The 21,585-nt window shown below is 40.9% G+C and overlaps 1 protein-coding gene across 1 annotated transcript in view; it reads right to left on the minus strand.

The window, feature by feature from the left end:
• LOC149084712 (low density lipoprotein receptor adapter protein 1-B) overlaps nucleotides 1–21,186 on the minus strand; it is a 40,513-nt gene extending 19,327 nt beyond the window's left edge. The window contains exon 1 of the mRNA XM_089235135.1: nucleotides 21,101–21,186. Coding sequence (XP_089091261.1) covers nucleotides 21,101–21,113 — 13 coding nt within the window. The 5' untranslated portion in view covers nucleotides 21,114–21,186. The remainder of the gene's footprint in view (nucleotides 1–21,100) is intronic.
• Nucleotides 21,187–21,585: the final 399 nt, after the last annotated feature.

Consider the following 21,585-nt stretch of genomic DNA (forward strand, 5'->3'; position numbering starts at 1 on the left):
GGCATGGCCCAGGTTTTTTTGACCACCTACACATATCCCTTCGTTGAGGCAGACAGGCGGGCCATGTTCTGGTTAGTAGGAGGAGGTAAAAGTGATAAATCTATCAAACATACAAGACTAGTAAGTATGCATAATAACCGGTAATTATATATAATAACCTATTTATCATTTACCGTAACATACACACGGTTATATTCATCAAAAGCAATTCCGACACAGTCACTTGTTCGGAGGAAAAGTTCAGAGGTATTTTCTCTGTTGTGGGGATATACCACTATTAAGTACGGTTATTATTAAAGTAAGCACAAGCTTGGACATCTCGAGCCCTTCTGTATCGTCGGAGCTTCAAAATCCCTGTTCGATTCACCATCTCGAGCATGAAATGGTCGTGTGTCACTGAAGTTATGCAGAATAATGATCATACAGAATAATTGCGTTTTCGGATTGATTTTTACCGAACACGCCTAACCATACCCGACACCGCAAATAATAATAATAATAATAATAATAACAGGACACGGAACGATCATGAGGACAGTAGCGTATGTGCTCAAAGAAATGTCCACTTCTTCCTCATATACGATGTCGTTCTGGGTCTTCGATGAATCCATGCGGAAACGATTGTAAGATCGATCCATCTTCTTACGGATTCCAGAATGCAGGACGACGATCATCATTACAATCTCTTTACATGCATCTCTCTGTGTGTGTGTGTGTGTATAAGACGCTGGAACGCACGCACGCACGATATTAATGGTATATCCTGACAATGTACAATGAAGAGCTCACACCCAAATATGATTGGTCACGCTTCAACCGGCCTTATAATGGTGGAACTAGCAGGATCCGTTGGTATCATGTTGCTCAAGAAGAAGACACAACAGGAGCAGTGGAGCATGTACTGGTTCGATTCGGCAGATTCTTATAAGATAGCGTGCCGTACAAGTGGCTTCTTGTTCTTCCCAAGGCTCTTTGGGTTCGTAATTCGTAAGAAAAGCACTGTTGGGAGACACTTCCTGTGACTTATTGAACAAAGAATACCGGGTGTCCCGTAGAAGAATTTCCATTAGAATTTGGCATCAGAATCTGGCAATTAACGAATCAATTTTTTAAAATTTAAAAAAAAATCTCGAATCATTCCCTTTCGTGTCTTACAAGCAGGAAAAACGAGGACTAACGATTCAAGGCGGCTGCAGAAGCCTGGTTAGTTTATCGAAGCAGGGGAGGTTCTTGACCCTTTGCGTTAAACGGACCCCTTTACAAAATCATATTCAGCACATAGCAATGTAAAAACAATGAGTTGTTCGCTTATTCAAGCTCGCAGATCCCATGAAATCTATCACAGAAAGATCCCCAGGGGTGAAGGGCGCCTGTTTCCTGATTAAGAACCCCTAGTATGGTCGCTTTGCTAAACTACAAAATATTGCACACACACAACTTGTCTCACGTTTTCCATCCGAGATTGGAATACTATAGCGCTGCGATTTTAATGTATGAGAAGTTGCGGGATACCCGACTTGTTTGTGCGGCTCTCAGGTACACTGGTGGAAAATGTGGCCCGGTGCCTACTACAAGGGATGACGAGTTACGACCAACGCGAACCTTTGACTCCCGAGACTTCACCTGTTTCATCCAGAGCCACCCTTTTAGAGGCCAGCCTTTTGTCAATATTAACGACTACCGCTAAACCGCATGCACCATTTTTTTTTTTAAATTTTTAATGAAGTGGTACACGTTGGAATGAGTTTTGTATGTGCTTTTAATTTATACTATTTGGAAGATACCGCCATTTTTCTACCGAATCCGGAAGCAAGGGATTAACAGGTATGCATTATATGCGCGCGGCTTTTAAATGTTGGTGAACTAGGGGGGGGGGGTGTGAATGTTACTACTACGACAAGGGTGCTCAACCTTTAGGAATGCACAGGCCACTTCATTGGTTTGCAAACGTGCCGCGGGCAACTTAAGTAATCTAGAACTGTGCCGGGGGAAAACTTAAGCGATGCAAAACTACATGGTGGGCCCCTTGAGTGCTTTGGAGCTGAGCCATGAGTCACTTAAGGGATCTGTAATTGAGCCGGGGGTCCATTTACGTGATCTGGAAATATTTTGCCGGTCCCTGAAGTGATCTGGAAATGTTTTGCGGGTCCCTGAAGTGATCGTGAAATGTGCTACGGGTCAATTAAGTGATCTGGGACCACGCCGGAGGGTCACTCAAGTGATTTGTTAATACCTCGTAGGTCCCTAAAGTGATATCAAATATATTGCGAGCCACTTAAGTGATCTGCAATTGTACCCCCCTTGGTTTGATTTTTACAAAATTAAGGTTGAGGTCTCGGGCCACATCAGATGATTTCGAGGCCCACATTTGTCCCGCGGGCATGGGATGATGAGAATGTACCGACCTAGGGGTATTGGGCATGCACCTACGACGTGTATGGCTGCTTCACTTGTACAAGAAGAGGAAACGTTACAATAGCATTTATATGCCTCGTTATTGCCACCCTTTCACACACAAAAATCACATACTAAGTGCGACGTTCCATGTTACACGTACGAACATGGTTCACACTTCGGTGTGCGTGAACATCATGAAAACAAACGTCCATTAAAAGTCATATAATGACTTTGTTTCTTTATCATAACGCCCGTGAAAATGATACGTTACAACACTGTATATATATTTTTTTTTTTTTTTAATACGCACGATGGCGTTTACGATCACCTTATCACTCGAAAAGCAGGAGAAAAATGGCCTAATCGTGAAGACATTAGGCCAGGAAATCGAAAAGAGATGTATTTTCTCACGGAAAATCCATTTTATGTTGTACGTTCATGATGACATGAGGGTGGTTGGTATGTGATTACACGTTTACACCCAGAATAAACCGTGTGAGATATACGTGTATGTGCGTGCGTGACCAATATCGTAAGGATTCCCCCCGAAAGCGTTATTCTTAAAAGAAAAGAAAAATGCTTTTTAGCGCAAAAATGCTCAACCTTCAGGAGAGTGCAATTGGTTTGAAAATGTGTCGAGGGCCACTTAAGTGATCTGAAATGTGCCGCAAGTCACTGAAGTGATATGTAAATGTGCCGCAGGCCACTAAAGTTATCTGTAAATGTGCAGGAAGCCATTGAAGTTATCTGGAAATTGTGCCGCGAGTCACTGAGGTGCTCTGGAAATATTCGGCGGGTCACTGAAATGATATTTTAATCTACCTCGGGCCACTGAAGTTATCTCTAAATATGCAGGAAGTCATTGAAGTTATCTGGAACTGCGCCGGGGTCACTGAGGTGCTCTGGAAATGTGCTGCGGGTCCCTGAAGTGATATTTTAATCTACCTCGCGTCACTGAAGTTATCTGTAAATGCGCAGAAGTGATATAAAATGAACCGCGGATCGCTGAAGTGCTGTGGAAATGCGGTGGGTCACTGAAGTGATCTAGAAATGCACTGTGGGTCGCTAGATTGATATGTGAATGTGCCGCGGGTCACTGAAGTGATCTTAAACTGTGTCGCTCATTACTTAAGCCGCGGATGTAACGAGGGTTTTTGTGAGAAGGGGTGGGCATGATTTTTTGCCGGGTAACTAGAGTAATATGTATATGTGCCATTAGTCACTGAAGTAATCTGGAAATGCCCCGTGAGTCACTGAAGTTATCGGTGCAGAATTGAATGATTTTATAACGATATTTTCGTTCTTTCATAAAATTTACTTCTTTCCACCCTCCCCCTCTCAAACTTTGTGACCTGGAGCAGTTGCCCTCTTTGCTCCCCTCCAGTTTCGGACCTGATTAAGTGATCTCGAATAGCGCCCCAAATCACTTAAGTGATATTTGCCGATCTCTTTCTTTGGCAAAATATGCCGCTTTCTTTCTTTCTTTCTTAAAAATTAAGACTTGAGGTCGTGGGGCCACATCAGATGCGGGCAATCTCCGAGGACCACATTTGGCCTCAGTACCATGGGTTGAGCATATATTATACTTTAGCGTCTTGCGGGATCACAGGATTTGGATAAGTCATATCTCTAAAGCAATTGGAATCTGGAAATTTCGTAACGTTGATGTATTTACTGTATTTTGCGCAACTTTCGCGCCATGCAATGCCATTTTGTTGCAACAACGGCCGTCAAAAAAAATCGTTTTGCAATACACACACATACGCTGCGTGTGTAAAGCAAAAATAAAAATGGCTGACAGCTTGAGGTGTAACGCGATATATGAATTTCAAATACATCCCAAACGACTGACAAGGAAATAAAAGAAGAAAGCGTTTTATAACTGGCTGTATAAAGCCATTAATAACGCTTAGTTATGGCAGCCTTTTCTCGCGTTATTGGAGTCGCGTTGAGCACGGAAACGCTCGAAGAATCGTTTTGCTTTTTTTTTTTAGTAGCGCGAATATGTGTATTTTTACCAGTACACAATTGCGACACAAAACATACCCAAGGGTATAACGATAACAAATTTCTTCTCGTGAGTGCTGTGTTCGTCAAGGATAGAATATCGTAATATTTTATGGTTTTTTTTCCTCGAAAAGAGGAATTTTCCAGTAAAAAATCGAGAGAGTCTCTCGATCAAACGCTTCAACGACTCCCTGCGACTCGAATTTCCGTCATTTCAAGTTTGAAATATTTGTTTTGTTACGTCACAGGTTTGAATACTTGAAATTCTTTTTTAAAAATATGGCGTTGGTAGAATCGATAGTTCGGACTCTTACGTTCTGGGGAGTGTCTCACTCGCCCATTATAAACGACCTTGAGCGACTACAGGCGACAAGCTAGTGAGAACGGAAAGAGATGAGAGGACCTGTATCCGCATCATCGTCCCTTAGCTGCCCCCTGTGGTTTCGGTCGCAAACACTACGTTTTTGGATTCGGTCGCAAACGTCCCGGTCGCAAATAAGACGACACGGAATCAGGAGCGTACGCAGGATCGACCTTTGGGGGTTGGGCACAAAAGGCTTGGGGAAAGCATATAAATTTTCTTCGCGAAAAATTGTGAGTTACCACCCTTCAAAAAGCATTTAAATTAACAGAAATTGATTTATATATAGCATGTAAAGGGTATTTTCTTTCGATATTTCAGTTTCTAATTTTTGGCTGGCGTGGGGAGACTGTTCGGACCCCCTGTGTGTGCCCCCCCCCCCTTGTGGACGCCTCTGGCTGAAATAAGGTTTTCTTTCGTCCAATCACTCCTACGTAGGTGCTGTTTGCGGTTGTTAATTTTACATTTTTTTTTATCAGGGCCACTCCCGTAAATATTTTGTATAAAAATTTACTTTTCTCTCAAATCATCCACAATCCATTTATTGCCTTCGGGGCAATTTATTACCGTTTTAACCGAAAGATGTGATAGTGATGGTAACCGAGAGGCACCCACGCTCCAGCACACTGGGTGCTGTATGCGCAGTGTCATTTGGGGAATCGGGTGACTCAGGGAAGAATTCTGAACCCTTTATTGATGTCTCCGCACTGGAGGCTTGAACAAAATTTATGTAGTTGGGCATGTGCATATAAGAAATAGAACATTCATGCACATCGCCAATGACAAAAAGAGTGACTTAGAGGGTACAGGCCATTGAGAGACCAGAAGAGGAAGAGCAATGCCGTAACTAGATCTCTAGGGGTGAGCAAACATTAATTTTCCGCCTTAAAATTCGATGACGGCACTTAAAATTTGATGCCGGGGGTATTTGCCTCCCTTCGCCCCCCCCCCCCCCCAGTTCTGACCCTGTAAAAGAATGACCTAAGGTGCATATAGAAATATCCTCTCCACTTGTTAATACAAGATTCATTGAAAAAGTGGTTACTTATGGAGATGAAGATTACAAGGAAGAAAATTCATCCCGGCTCCACGGGTACTCGAACCCCGGTCTCTCGCTTACCGGACGAGTGCCTTGCCATCTAAGCTATGGAAGCAGATAGAACATTTCAACCTTGGAGCGTATATATATGTTGAAAGACTCCGTACATGGTCTGCGGCAACAATTAACTAATAGCTCGTGAATGACAATGGCCACCAGATGGCCACATGCGTATAGAAATGTCCTCTCCACTTGTCAATACAAGATTCGTTGAAAGACTGGTTGTTTCCTTGTGTGTGTGTGTGTAATCGTCATCTCCATAAATAACCAGTCTTTCAATTAATCTTGTATGACTTAAAGTGTTTGCAATCATGTGAATGACGAAAAGAGTGAACTAGAGAGCAAAAGACCTAGTCAGTGAGCGACCAAAAGAGTAACCTAGTGAGTGAAGAGCCAGGTTAACGAGCCACCGAAATTTTGCCCAAGAAAGTGTGCCAGTACATGGGCGACCAAAAAAAAGTGACTTAAAGACATCGGCGTATTTACGGGGGGGGGGGGGGGGTCTATGCAGGCCATAGCCCGGGGCGCAAATTTGAGAAATGAGTGGTAAAGAAAATCAGACCAATTTGGTAGAGGAATGGCGGCAAAATCATAAATCTGCTTCTGGGAGAAGAAATCATACACCAGATCTCAGAGCCGTCATTTCAACTTTTTCAACGCGGAGGGGGGGGGGGGCAAAGAGCATGTACTCAAACCCCCTACTCCCCAAATGACGGGCCTGCACCAGATTAAAAACTAACAGCAAAATCGATGGTGATGAACACAACCCAGCCCTTCGTATTGCTTTACATCTCCTTTTAGGGATGTATCTGAATAAACCGTTCAGGCCACAGCTGTAACGTTGCCATCGAAAAGAGACAAACTGTATAATCCTTGCGCAATCTCTACTTCTTACGCTTATGACACCATCCATTACAGCACCGGTACACGGCGGTGTTGAATGATAGAGGATCGGCTCTATTTAGCGAGACGTTATCCTCGGCAAAACATTCCGCAGAAAGAGACGACTTTCACCAATCCGGTTAATTGCCCCTACGGCACCAGCCATTAAGAGAGAGAATGGCGAGAGTATTCTGTCCTCTCTTTACCGAACCTCCATAACGAACACGATGTAATGACGACGATGATGAGAGAAGAGGGCTCTTTAACGATCAAAAGAGGTGGGGAAAAGCCAATAAAATACGCCATCGACGAACGTGAGTAGGGTCCGTAAAAGAAGAAAGCCCCCCCCCCCCCTCTTTTTTGGACGATGGCCTTCCGAAGCTAATAATAACGTATCGAAGGAGGCGATGCTTGTACTATCCATGATGATGACGGTGGTCACGGGGAACGTATCGGAAACATTACGCTATCGATTTCCACGTGTGAAATGTGGTCGTTTCATTTTATGGTCGAGGAATTGTCTGTTTCGGGGGAATGTTGTGGATGGGCTTGAAAAATCTCATCATATACATGTACACTGTGCAGCCACTGGAAAAATTTGCTTTATCTCTCTTCGATTTTGAATAAATCCTACCTCGATCCTCTTGGACATTGTGGAAATTGGGAGCAAACTTTTTCAGCCCATGGCCTCGTTAGACGATATTTGTTTTTTCTCGTGACACCCCTGTGTTATCCCCTCCACCAACAGTGACCCCTTCGTACTTATCGAATTGAATTTAATCGAAACAAAATTTGTAATGAACGGAAATTTTATAAATAAGATAGATATCTGGATCCCTGGGCTGCAAAAGTATTGCACTATGGAACGTAGCGCACATTATAAAAGCATCGCACTAAGGAACGTAGCGCACATTATAAAAGTATCGCACTATGGAAAGCACATTATGAAAGTATCGCACTATGGAACGTAGCGCACATTATGAAAGTATTGCACTATGGAACGTAGCGCACATTATGAAAGCATCGCACTATGGAACGTAGCGCACATTATAAAAGAATCACACTTCGGGATAGAACTCAGGGCTATCGCCATCTATGGGCAATTTTGTTTTGTATGTTGCGAGAAATTCTTTATATAATGTATCAATACGACCCATGGAAGGTTTCGACCCTATTGTGCTGTTTGTTCAATAAAAAAAAAAAATTTCTATTCAGTGAGTTGTGCCGGAAGTGTAAGTGTGTGTACCTAACAGTCCGAGTGCGTACATCTAGTGTTGTGTTTTGTTTTTTTTCGGCGCTGCCATGTATATTTCAGAAGGGAAGTGAGAAAAGTGTAATAATTGAATATTTGTACTGTTGTAGACTTGTTGGTCTCTGTGGCGAGACTTTTTAACGGGGAGATCGGCTCGCATTTGCGCCTTGAAGTTGGGAACCACAGAGAACCAACTTCAGACGACCACCACTGCAGCGACGGTGGGATACGAGCCCGTGACGGGCCAACCACTCGACCAACACAGCGCCTCGGACGAATTCTAAATAAAAGAAAAGGGAATTTTCAGTTTTGTGTAGGGAGAAAATAATCCCGCGTTTTAGATCAATCGGAATAAAGGAAATGCACGGTTCAACATTGATTATGTGGGATTGGAAAATGGAGTTGTCCCGTTTACGTACGTCCCGTTCGACCAAGCACGACAAATGGCCATATTGCTTACAACCGAGATTTTTCTTCGGATATAGTTATCAATCATTTCTCGAATCGTTTCAGGAAACCACGTGTCTTGATGTGATCATATTAAATGGCATGACTGTATTACCATAGGTGTAGGGCGGAAGGTATACATTTGCTCTCCCCCCCCCCTCCCGTTCACTATACACACCCTCGGTGATTCGCCCCGGCCCTCCCATTCGAGGAGGTAAATGTTGTGCGAATAGTATAATGTCTTCAGTAATGATAACGTGACACTACATGTAATTTTGAGCATTTTCCGTATTTCGCCAACATGAGAAAAAAGGCCGTATCAGCATCATTATCGGCCTCTAAAGCGCTTCCTGATGGCAAAAAAACAAGAAATCAACTTCAAAATAGAGATGCAATCAGAGAAATGAGCGAGGGAATCATCCTACCGTACAGCGTTTTGATGGTCATTATGATGATTCTCTGATTCTAACCAACCCAACGTTTTTCCACGTAATGGAGGTATCGCCATCGTTTCCTGAAACTATTACACGATGTACGCACTTAAGGATTTTGTATTCCATGTTTTCATTTTGGTTAAGGCTTCTGTAATGCCAAGGAACTGTATCGTCCTGGGCAAGATGGCGGTTATATCGGAGGTAGTGTTGTCCCATCGCCCCCTTCTTCAGAAATTTTTTTCTCCCACCGCCCACCAACGCAATCCAACCCTTAGGATCCTATGCTATATCCGTAGCTTCTACCGCCCCCCAGGGGACGTTAACGCCCACGTTGGGAATCACTGATCTAATCACAGTCAAATTCGGTTATAAAGGCATCCAAGATTCCTCGAAATTTAGTCATTATAACCGAGGTGCCATTATAATCAAGGTTTAAAACATTCAAGTTTGAAAAATATAATCGGATGAAATCAAGTAGCGTGTGTATATATAAAGCTTTTATTTTATTGAGATTAGGGTGACCATATTTGATCAAGAAAAATACGGGAAATTGGGATCATGATTACGGGATATCGCGAATTCTCGCTGAAAATGCTGCCCACTGTCAGCAAATTTCCAATTTATTCTTTATAAATTATAAATGCGATCTCTTGGCGAGGAATGCAGTGCTGTAGAAAGTCTGAAGTGATTTGAAATGCATTTCACGGCAACCATGAGAGATTAATAATCATATTTACAGTCATAATTACATGAAAAATAAGTTATAAAATTATGCAAATTAACTTCATCTTTTTCTGTAAAAATTTTTTTTAGCATTTTTAGATTTTAGTAAGATTGGATCGCAAAGTGAGCTTCGTTGGGAAAATACGGGACATTTCTTTTTTTATAAAAATAGACAAAAAGGGCTGTTTTACTAAATGTCCCTTATTTGTGTCATGCTATCAATCTTATTATGATAAATAATATGCGATACCGACAAAATATTTGTCGTTATATCCGAGATCGTTGAATTTTCAATGGCGTTATAAGCAAAGTTCATAAACATTATCCTCCATTGGAATCAGCAGGAACCGCCCGTTATATAGACGTTATAACCAAGGTGTCGTTAAAAACCGAGGTTGTTATAACCGAGTTGAACTGTGATGGATCTTATAGAACTCAAGAATACAAGTCTCATAATATTGAGGGAGAAGAAATATTCTCGCTTCCCAGAAATTCAAGAAATTTTATGGCCATCGATTTCTATTTCTTTTTTTGAAAATCCCGAGAGATTGATGTTTCGTCCTTTCTTTCCAGAAATGCCAAATTTCATTCGGGAAGCGTTTATTTATGTCTTTTTTTGTAAATTTATAGTTTTCCGTGTATTATTATTATTATTATTTTTGAGAAAAGAAATTGCGTTGGCAACATTTGGCACCCATTCCCATCGTTTCTTTTTGTATCTCTACTAAGAAATTGAATTTAATCTCCTCACCTACGGGGAAAATATTTTCTCTACTAGATACACTTTTCAATATAGAAATGCGTTCAGTATTATATGTGTTGGATACCTTCTACCAGTGCCGTCTTAATGCATGGGCCCCACCCGGGAACGGCCCGGGGGGCCTCAAGGGAAGAGGGGCCTCACAAAAATGAGATCCGGTTGAAATTTTGTACCAGGTAGGGCCTCCGGAAAACCACTTGGCCAGGGGGCCCATGATACTCTTAAGACGGCCCTGCCTTCTACATAGGGCTGAGGCATTTGCCTGGGATCTCTCCATGGGTTTTAGGAATCCAAAAATCCACATGGGGGACAATTGCAACCTCCGCATTTTCCGCATGGGAATTTCTGTCCGTTTTTCTTTTCTGAGAATTGCCGCCTTTTCTTAATTCGTGTCTTTGTTGCCGTTTCCTGAATTTTTGTCGTCGTCCCCCCTTACTTGTTTTTGAATTTCCATCATTTCTGCTCTTTTCTGGATAGACGCCCTTTTGTGAATTACTTACTGCCCTCCCCTCCTCTGCCTTTCTCTGAATTTGTCTCCCTTTGCTCGTATTTGAATTTTCGTCCTTCCTGCCCTTCTCTGAATTAACACCTGAATTTCTGCCTCATTCCTTGCTATTTTCCAATTTTTTTTTGTCCTGTTTCCCCCTTCTCTGTATCGACACCCTTTCCGCCCCCCCCTCACCTGTCCTTTTCTGAATTTCGGCTCCGTCCTTTCTGTCATTTTCTAAATTGGAACATTTCTGCCATTTCTGACTCCCCTTCTTCATCCTTTTCTGAATTTACAAACCCTCTTGAATTTCCGTCCTTTCTCTGAATTGTTCGCCCCCCTCCCAAGTTCTTTTTCTTGAAGTAGCCGCCCCCTCCTTTTTTCTACTGAATTTCTGTCCCTTTGCTTTTTTTTTCGTCCTCCCTTTCTTCCCCCTCCCGTCTTTGCTAATATTCTGAATTTCTGCCCGCCCTACTTTCCCTCTTTTTGAATTTTCGTCTTGTCTTCTTTTCTGTATTTCTCACCCTCTTCCAGGACCGCAACTAGACGCTTGGTCAACCGGAGCAAGTGCGCATTTTGGCATCCCCTTGTAATGTTCAAGGTAAGGTTTGAGAATGAAATTCGCGCCCTCTCTGGTCCAGCGCCCGAGGCACAAGAACCGCCTGCTTCTCCCCCCCCCCCCCAGTTGCGGCCCTGCTATTTTCTGAATTTTCCGCCCCCCCCCCTACATTTCTATGAATCAATATACTTTCTTAATCTCTGCTTCTTTTTTCCCCCCTTTACTGAATTTCCACCTCCTTCCTCTTTGAATTTCTGCCGCCCCCCCCCCCTTGCGATCGAAACTTTCCCTTAATTTCTGTGCACTCCCCCTTTTCCTTAATTTCTCTCCCTCCCCACATTTCTTTAATTTTTATCCTTTCTGCCCTTCCCTAAATTCCCGCACCCTTTCACATTTTCTGAATTTCTCTTGCCCCCCCCCCTACTCATTTTTAATAATCTTCCCGATTTCTGACCTGTTTCGCCTCCCCTCTCCCCCAATTTCTGCTTTCTTCCCTGTTTTCCATTAATTCCTATCCCAGCCCCATAGCCTTTCACGGGCCTTCGTGAATGCATTGAATGACCGGACACACCCCGCTTTATCTCTATGGAGATATTGAAGCGTGGGGTATGAATACAGCTGGAAAAACAAGACGTGCAAAATAACCTCATATGGAGGGAGGAAGTATTAAGAAGCAATCTAACGGACTTTGAACTTGGCGATGGTACAGTTGAGGTGCTAGACGTGCTGGCCGAAGCGTATCTGAAACGGCGGTTCTTCATCACGTATCGGCAGTTACAAGGATGATGCGTAACGGTGATGAAACATCCAGCAAATGACGTTTTTCCTGTTCCGGCATGGAGAATATTGACGAGTAACACACTATCGCTCTCTGATCGAAGTCAGAGTTGATAGACTGTAGACCAGACGTGGCCCCGGCTCTGTCCCACGTGGGATATAAGCACATTACCTCCGGGGGGGGGGGTCGTTAGCTTATCGGAGGGGGGTGCACTTTTTTGAAGTAAATTGTGGCTCTGAAGAGCATGCTCAACCCAGGACCCTCGGATACATTTCATGTTGCCCGCGACGTCACACCTAATTTTGTAAAAATGAACTAAGCGGTACATTTACCGATCTCTTAGAGTCACCCGAGGTGGCATATTTCTGGATCACTTGAGTAACTCGCGACACAGTTCCGCACCACTTAAGTGGTCCATGGCGCAGTTTCACATCAATTAAGTGGTCCACGGCACAGTTTCACATCGATTTAGTGGCCCGCAGCACATTTCCAGATCATGTAAGTGTGATCCGCTTCATAGTCACAGATCACTTGAACAACTCGCGATGCAGTCCCAGATCCACCCAAGCGGCCCGCGGCACATTTACAGATAACTTGTGCTATCACACACACATACAGTGAATGAAGAACAATTCCAGAGCATCAAGCTACTGGTCCACATCACTTAAGTTACCCGCGACACATTTCCAAATCGCATAAGAGATCTGCGGCGCTGTTCCAGATCACTTAGGGCCGTATTCCCCGACATGGTTTAAACTGTTGTCACAATTTTTGGAGAAGAGATCAACACAGATTGGTTAAAAACCTGAATTTAACCAATCCGTGTCGAGATCTCTTATCAAAAAATTGTGACTACAGTTTAAATCATGTCGGTGAATACCGCCCTTAGTGGTCCACGACACGTTTGGAAACCTATGAAGTGGCCCGAACTCTCCTGAAGGTTGAGCACCCTTGCCCTCAGGCATAGTTTCCCGAACATATTTGTTTAACATTTCCCCCTCGCCCCCACACCTTTCTTCACACCTCGATACGTTCTATATCGCTCGTTCTGGGAAACACTGCCCTAAAGTATGCTTCGGATATTGGGTTTGGTGTCAGATCCGCACGGTAAATTTCCGTATATGGGGGATTTGGTGACACTTCCGCAAAACAACGGGCCCCTTCTTGCCTCTCCCTTTTTCTGTTTTTCTCTTCCTGCTCTTCCCCACCATAAACGTGTGAAGAAAATCCTCTAACGCTTATTGTAATTTCATCTTTAATGTAAAAATGCGTGTCGTGGACGTATCGCAGACAAATAAGCTGATTAAATAAAGGGAACAGAGATGATAATTTTCTTTTATATTCATCAAATTTACCTTCAATGACCTTAATTACCTTAATGACTTCAGTTAGGACTTATGGATAATCACCGGTCAAAGTGATAAACACATTAAAATTCATCAAATTTACCGAGGCGATCGGTGATTATGCATAATCACTGATTTATCACTTTTCTCCGTAACGTTTACCGGTAAAAAATAATTTGGAATTAAATATTCCAAAAACATTCGACGTTCTATTGATGAAAAAAAAAATTGTTGAAATTTAACAATGTAATATTTGGATACAGCCCCACAAGCCTGGATACAACCCACAAGCCCCATACAGCCTGCACAACTTCTATCTACTTAAGGAAGGAGATGAAAGAAAGCAGGGGTAGAGAAAGAAAAAAAAAAGAAGACATTTTTAAGAAAGAGCTTGGGTGTGCTTAAATGCCACCAAATTCTTCATGTGCGGAAATGCACCGTGCGGATGTGTCTATGTACCGGATATTGTAAGATATGCAGACAGAAAATAAAGATGTAGGCTACAGCAGTAATGATTCAATTAATTTTTTTTCAATTATAAATTACTAATTTAATTTTTATAAATTACATTTTTCGTAAGTTGAAAACTATCCATTTTTACTTCTGTTAATAGTTGACTATCGGGATTGTGTGATAAGCCGTCGTCAATTGAAAGAGAAAGGTGTGCAAACGTACCCTTCACTGTGAAAGTGAATAATTCTATTCCGTTTTAAGTCCCCCCCCCCCAACATACGCCACCCTTTCAAGATTTTCGTTCGCTGCAACCCCCCACCCCATCTCCCCCTCCTCCCAGTTTGGTCGCTGCTCGATGGGCTCCAAACTTATTTTAAAAATGGCTGCTCGCTAGAGAATTTTCCGTAGTAAATTTTATAGAAAGGCGCCACAACAAGCAAAATGGCTGAAAGAATTATGCCATAAAAAAATATGGATTCCAAATATATAACCAAAATACAGCAACACCCAATACAAAACAGTTGACATATCACCAAAAAAAAAAAAAAAATAATAATAATTAATACCATGTAATGTACACTGCCCATAAAAAAAAAGAAGAGATTATGGGTGTCATATTCTAAGTATGGATAGCTTCTCGATTCATCCCAGCATGTTTATCGTATTTTCTTTTAAACGTGTCAATCGTGTTGGAATTCACGATCCCCGGTACTGGCGTCCCCTTGTCGAAGCAGTTGATTGATAATATTAATAATTCATGGTCCATCCTATCCATCCCGTTAAAAAATTTATCGATCATATCCCCGCGACATCTGCGTTCCTCCAATGTAAACATATTCGAGAAATCCGGTTTTTCTTCCCACGAGAGCGTGCGTAGCTCTTATCTGCACCCCCCTCAACACATAGCCTATGTCTCTCTCTCTCTCTCTCTCCAGGTACGGTATCCAAAACCGTACGGCATACTCCAGTGCAGGGCGAACTAAGCCTGGGAAAAGCGGAAGAATCAATGTTGTTTTATGAGTTGGTTTTGGGAGAAGCTCTACCCGTGAAAAGACCCACACTTCCGACGACACCAACGCTGCTTGAATGCATATCGAAAGAAAATAAAGTCTGATTTGGTGAAGATGACGACTACTACTACTGAATATCACATGTATCTCGATAACATTCCTCTGGGGGGAATTTCTTACGAATTGGTGCGTGGGAACGTGTGTTCTGGGTTTAAGTTTGGTATTGCCAGAGTTATACGCGTTTCGTGTTCTAGTGGTAGTGCTGATATCTGTCTTCCATATTTCGAAGTGAATATTTCAAATGCCAGATCTTTTTCATGTTATGTAAATATCGTGTTGGAGGTCTGCCTGCTGTTTGTGGGGAGAGACTTTTTCAAACGCAAGACCGGCTCGTATTCGTGCTTCGAAGTTGGAAGACCGCAGAAAATCAACTTCAGCAGACTATCATGGTGCAGCCAATGGGTATTTGGTGACTGAAAAAATATTATTCTAAAACTGACAGATCACTCGACAGGAAGCAAAGTTACACAACTGCGATACAGGAAGTTGAAGATACTAATTGAGAGGTTGAGGGATTCCGATTTAAGCCGAGGCTACACTCGTGTCCAGCCTAGTTTCATGGGCGAGCTTTATGACCGCTGCACCTATAGGCAATGATCACCTGGAAGATAGTGGAAGGCTGGCCCAAGAGAACGATCAGGACCTTCCACAGCCCCACCTTAAATAAAATTATCTTCCTTCCTCCCTTATCTTCTAATGTCTAATCCGTGCGGCCACACAATCCATAAATTATGCAGTTGATCATTCGTAATTATGCCGCGAATCACTTAAGTAATCGGGGAATGTGCCGCGGGTAAATAACTTGAGTGATGTAGAACCACACTGGGGGGACGTTTAAGTGCTCTAAAACTACGCCACATGTCACTCAAAGGGCACATGTGACTAAATGTGCCACGGATCGCTCAAGGGTTCTGGAACTGTGTCGCGGGTCACTTAAGGGTTAAGGAACAGTGTTGCGGGAAACTTAAGTGATCTATGAATGTGCCACAACACTACTTGAGTGACCCGAAAATGTGTCACGGGCCACTTAAGTGCTCTGGAATGGTGCCACGGGTCACTAAATGTGCCGCAGAGTTCATTTTTAAAAAATTAGGTTTGAGGTGGTGGGGCACATCAGATAACCCCGATAACCACATTTGACCCGTGGGCCATAGGTTTAGCATATTTGGCTTAGAGGGTGGGTGGCAATGAATTTCTTAAAAATAAATTTTCAGCTCTTAGCCTTCAAATAGCATTAAATAAACAATAATTGATTATGAAAACATGTAAAGGTATTTTCTTTCGAAATTTTAATTTTTTTAAAATATTTTTACAGAAATTGATTATAATAACATATAAATGTTAGTATAATCAATTCTTATAGAAAATACATGCGTGAATAATATAATACCGCCTCGAATTGGTCGAAGAACGCCAATGTCCCAACACGCGTAGGCCGGAAGTATCCTTGGAGAAGGTTGTGGAAGAGCAAATAGCCAAGGAACATTGGGCCAGGCTGGGTCAGTTTGTAGCTACCAATGCCACTGGTGCTTCATTGCAGCAAAGAGGAGGAATATTTGCAAATGATAGACTGGACACGAGCGTGACTTTCCGACAATTAGGCTGTCCGTGGAGGAGACACTCGATACTTAGTTTTCTCTGGTATTTTTCAGACATTCTCAATGTGTTTTATGTGTGGAGCCTTCTGGTCGGTTAGGTATTTTACACGAAAATATATCAGCAACCACAAATCCCTAATTCTTCCACAAAATGAATAATCACATTCTGATGATGCTAAATGGCGTCATATCCGACCATTAAGACACATGATTGCTCCACCTTCTCGAAACATCTCTACTTCCCTCATAAATGAAATAACCACCAACATAATATCTCGGACAAGGGCCGATTGCTCTCCTTTCGAAACGATTAACGCGCTAACCCCTCGGCGTGGGACTCCCCGCGGAAGAAATATTTTCAGGTGGTCACATGTTGTCATCGTTTCTGTCGTATCCCATGCGGCAGGAAAGTTTCTGACAAGAACGGCGGCACGGTAAAAAATCATTCAAACCCATTCAATATATCATATAATTTTTAATGAAGTAGGCTTCTCAAATTCTTTCGATTTTCAGCAGATTCAAACTAAGTTTTACAGGGGAAAAGTGTTCAATGGAGAAATCAACTTTACAAAATATCTGGGCTTGTCAATGCTAAAATAAGAGGCTTTTAAGGAGGCGAGATAAAGCCAATGCCACTTAAAGAGTTCAAATATATGTGTGATGTGTACCACCTTCATCTTTTTCAATATATGGCCCCTTTCACACGGAGCGGATGCGGATCCGCATGCCCTTTCATACGAGCACATTTTTGCGGGCGTTTCGCCAGCATCTTAAAGGCTGATTTTGTTTTCATCCAGTAAACGCCATACGTGGATAACGGTGTTATAAAAGCATTTAATTTTAAAAGTTAGAAAATGAAAAGATTAACCCATTTTCTTTGACCGCTCCTCAAATTTATGACTAAATTGCACAATTTTCTTATTCATGATAACCGTGGTTACTTAAATAACATATTTGAGAAGTTTCAAATGTTAATTTAGCATGTTTTTCTTTGTAATTAATGTAAATTTACAATTAATAAACATTTAATTTATATAAATTAACTTAATTTAATTAAAATAACTAGCGGTTATTATATTAGGAAACCTGATGTTTCATGTGACAAAAAAATTTATTTCCGTTAATGTGTGGTCATGGGAAGAAAAAGTTCCAGATCGAAAATTAGGGTAAAATTTACAAAAATTTCATTTTTGGAAAAAGCCATAAAAAATTAAATTTCCTTGTAAACAAATTTACTAAAATACTATAGCACTCATTAAACCTTTTAATTTCCAAAAGATGTTAATTTCATACAAAAATGTGAATAAAAATTAATTGAAAAAAAAAAAATTTTAAACAAAGCGTTGCGCAAATGCAACGTCAGTCGAAAATGGGTTAAAAATTTAAAAATAAAAAAATAAATATTTATAAAATAATTTTAAATATTTATATATTTACTAGCTATAATACCCGGAACTGCCCGGGTTTTCTTCAATGAGGCAGGCTGTTTGGATCACGTGATATCTCCCTCTTTCTTTGAGGGACATGCAAACCGTGTCTAAGTTAACCAATATGGCGACTTCCTGCACGACTTCATGAAATAAACAAATCTAGATTTAAAGAAACGTAGAAATGAATATATATATGTTTTCCCCCTTTTTTAAGGTTCGCTCAGTATTTCGATCCCCCCCCCCCCCGAACTTCAAGTTATCCATCTGCCTCTTTCAGCTTTCAAAAATGCTTAATTGAAGCTGTGGAATTTCTTCGATGTACTTTACGGGCCCATAATTAATTTTAAAACATCCTAAACTATGAATTTATGCATTTGAATATCAAAAGACAATACGGAGACATTAATTTTCATGCTTGAGAAGATATAAATAAAAAGTTGAAATCAATGTTATTGCATGAATGTCCAACTGAAAAGTAGGTCCGGCTAATTATTTAATCTTTAATCTCCCGGGCTTCGTATATCTCTAATCGAACTCAATATTTCAGAAATCTAGAATTCAATACAATTTTTACAATTATTGATGTGACAGAAAACTCCACAAAATTTCAGCATTTCTACAGTAAAATCGGCAATTTTAACACTGATTTCTATGAGGATCTCCCTTTTCTTGACCCTCAAAGCGATGCTGATGATGATTATGACGTCTATTCAAAAAAATCTGGTTACTGGCAGGATTGAAAATGTATCAAACCATTATAAAGGCATAAACTATTATGCATATGCATATACTAACAGAATTAAAGAAGTGACAAACCATTGTAAAGGCATATACACGTCTGAAACGCATTGCTAGGGAACCACGGTAACCAAAGTAAACGTTCGGAAAGTGATTGTTGAGGCCCGAAATCCATTGTTGCCCTACAGTTTTTTGCCATTTGGGGCACTTACCCTGCTCTAAAAAAAATTTAAAGTAGCCTATCGTTTAAGTCGGGTCCCATTTGGTATATATGCAAAATTTAGCGACGATCCATCTAAAATTGTAGATTTGTATAGAGAACATACATACACACAGACACACAGACAGACAGAAAATCAATTTTATATATATAGATAGATAGATATGTTTTAAATAATTTTAAATATTGAAAATTTAAAACGAAAAAATTAAAAAAAAAAAATTAAATTACATTTCAAAGTTATTAAAGTATTTAGTCAATTATATAATTACCGTAATGAATTACAGAACGGCTATATCATGTGTTATATAGATCGAAATTTTATATATATATAGTGGTTTTTTTTCCTTTCAGAAATAAAATTTCATTCCCAATAACATAACGGCCACTTCCCAATAGCGGTTACATTTTCATGGTCCCGTCAGTGGCCATTGTTGGCAGGTCTTATTGTATAAAATTGTAAAGTATGGACAAAATTTACAGTTGCTATATCATTGTTTCCGGTGAGTGATTTTTGATACTAATGAGATGAATCGGGTTCATTTTTCGAGATTTATGGTGGTTGTCTGCTGTGTGATAACCGGACCTCTCAGAAGGAAACGGAGGGATAGGGCGAATTCCACCCGGATCCGCTCCGTGTGAATAGCTCCATATAATCTAATGTACAAAACTTGTAAGTGCGGATGCAGAGCCCGCACTTTGGTTTTGACAAATGCGGACCTGCACGAACACTTCGAAGTTGCGGGCGCATTCCGCATCGTCTGAAAGGTTCCGTGTGTACCAACTGTTAAAACTTCTTCCGGACCCGCATCCGCTCCATGTGAAAGGGGCCTATACCTTACAGTATCCGTTGTCAGTATTTCAGCAATAAGAGCGCTTTTGAACTCACAGATCACATTAATAAATGACCACCCTCTTACTAGTCAAGGGCCCATCGTGGGAGCAATTGTAGATAAATATTCTCATTTTTTGTAGTAAATTAAACATTACACAATTTATGAAATAGGAAGGTAATTTTAATCATTGATTCCAATAGAGAATTAGAATTAAAGTTTTCCCCTCGAAGGAACAAACATTTTTCTTTAACTCATCTTATTATTTAAAATATTGTTTCCCGGAGTGACTAATATTCCCCCCTTAGGTATGCGGATGGAATGCTCTAATAGGACAGTAGAAGCTACAGATTCAACATGGGAACGTATGGGCTGGTTAAAGTTCTGAAGAAAAAACATTTCTAAAGTGGACGGTAGAACAAATTAGATATTACCATAGTTGAAAAACAGCTACCTTGTTTTATTGCAAAATAAAATACTGTAATGCTGAGAAGTACAGATGGCTGGATACCAAGCGAAAGTAATTGGAAAGAAGTGTCGCATTGCTGTGGGGAATCGAACCACCAACCTCTCGCATTGAGGTTGATCCAGCCGTCTGTACTACGTCCGAGTAGCGTGGTGTGGTAAGATGGTCGTCTACCACTGGGCCCGAACCCAAAGGAGGATAGAGATAAGATTCGTTCTCGAAAGAACTTGAGGCGATCACCAATAAGTAACGTCTTCATTTCCAACCCATCTCATTAATTTCAGTAAATTGAAATATAGCGATATGGCTAGAGTTAGAGTTTGGTGAAGGAAGTAGTAGCCATCTGTGTACTAGATACGGATAATTAGCAGCAAGTTTCAGCGTTTCGTTGTACCGCAATGCTGATTATAAACTAATTAAAAGATGCTAATTATTTTTGTATAAAAAATTAATTAATATATATATATATATTTTTATTTTTTTTCCTTTCCAGAAATTTTTCTGTACGTCACCCCCCCTCCCTTAAGATGTCACTTCTCCGGAATAAAAGTTTTTCGACGAACCGGTGTAGTACAAATTTTAGAGAGGTCCGTTTCATATGTGTGTGAAAAACTTAATTCAATTCGTTTAAGAAATTTTGCTAAAATCCGTATAATCATAATTTCAAAAGTTTCGGTTTCTGTAAGGAAGAAAAATCATACAACTGAAGATGCTCGAAATTTTTGAAAGGTATAAATGATATAAATAAGTTCTATCTCACCTTTATCAGACATGACCAGTGTCGTAATCCTTCCTTCAAGTCCGCACTTCACTCACTCACTGACTCAATGGGAATCCTGTGGACAAAATAAAGGGAAAAATTGTATATACAGGAACGTGGACATGGGGGAAAACAGAGGGGAGAAAATAAACTAGTTTTAGCCGCGCCATCTGACGAAAGAAATCTCAAACTAAAAGTTTTTATTTTTTTTCCCCCCCCCCTTCCTCTTCGGAATGAATTATGGAAGATCGCTCTTGGGCGTATAATGACCTACTGACACTGAACTAACTTGTTATTATTATTTCCTCTGATATTATTTCTATTCTTCGAAGGGCACTTGTAACTGCGATATATTCTTTATATTTCTCGAGAGTTTCTCAAAGAGTTGTTTTTCTTCTTATTATGTTCCGAGATTGGACAATAGACTTGCCTGTTTCGCATTCAACGGAGAAAAAGCCACTGGAAGCTTTATTTAAAGAAATTGA

The sequence above is a fragment of the Pholcus phalangioides genome, unplaced genomic scaffold (assembly GCF_987345545.1).
Source record: "Pholcus phalangioides strain wild (caught in Gottingen) unplaced genomic scaffold, Ppha-v1.0 ptg000008l_1, whole genome shotgun sequence".
Lineage (NCBI taxonomy): Eukaryota > Metazoa > Arthropoda > Arachnida > Araneae > Pholcidae > Pholcus > Pholcus phalangioides.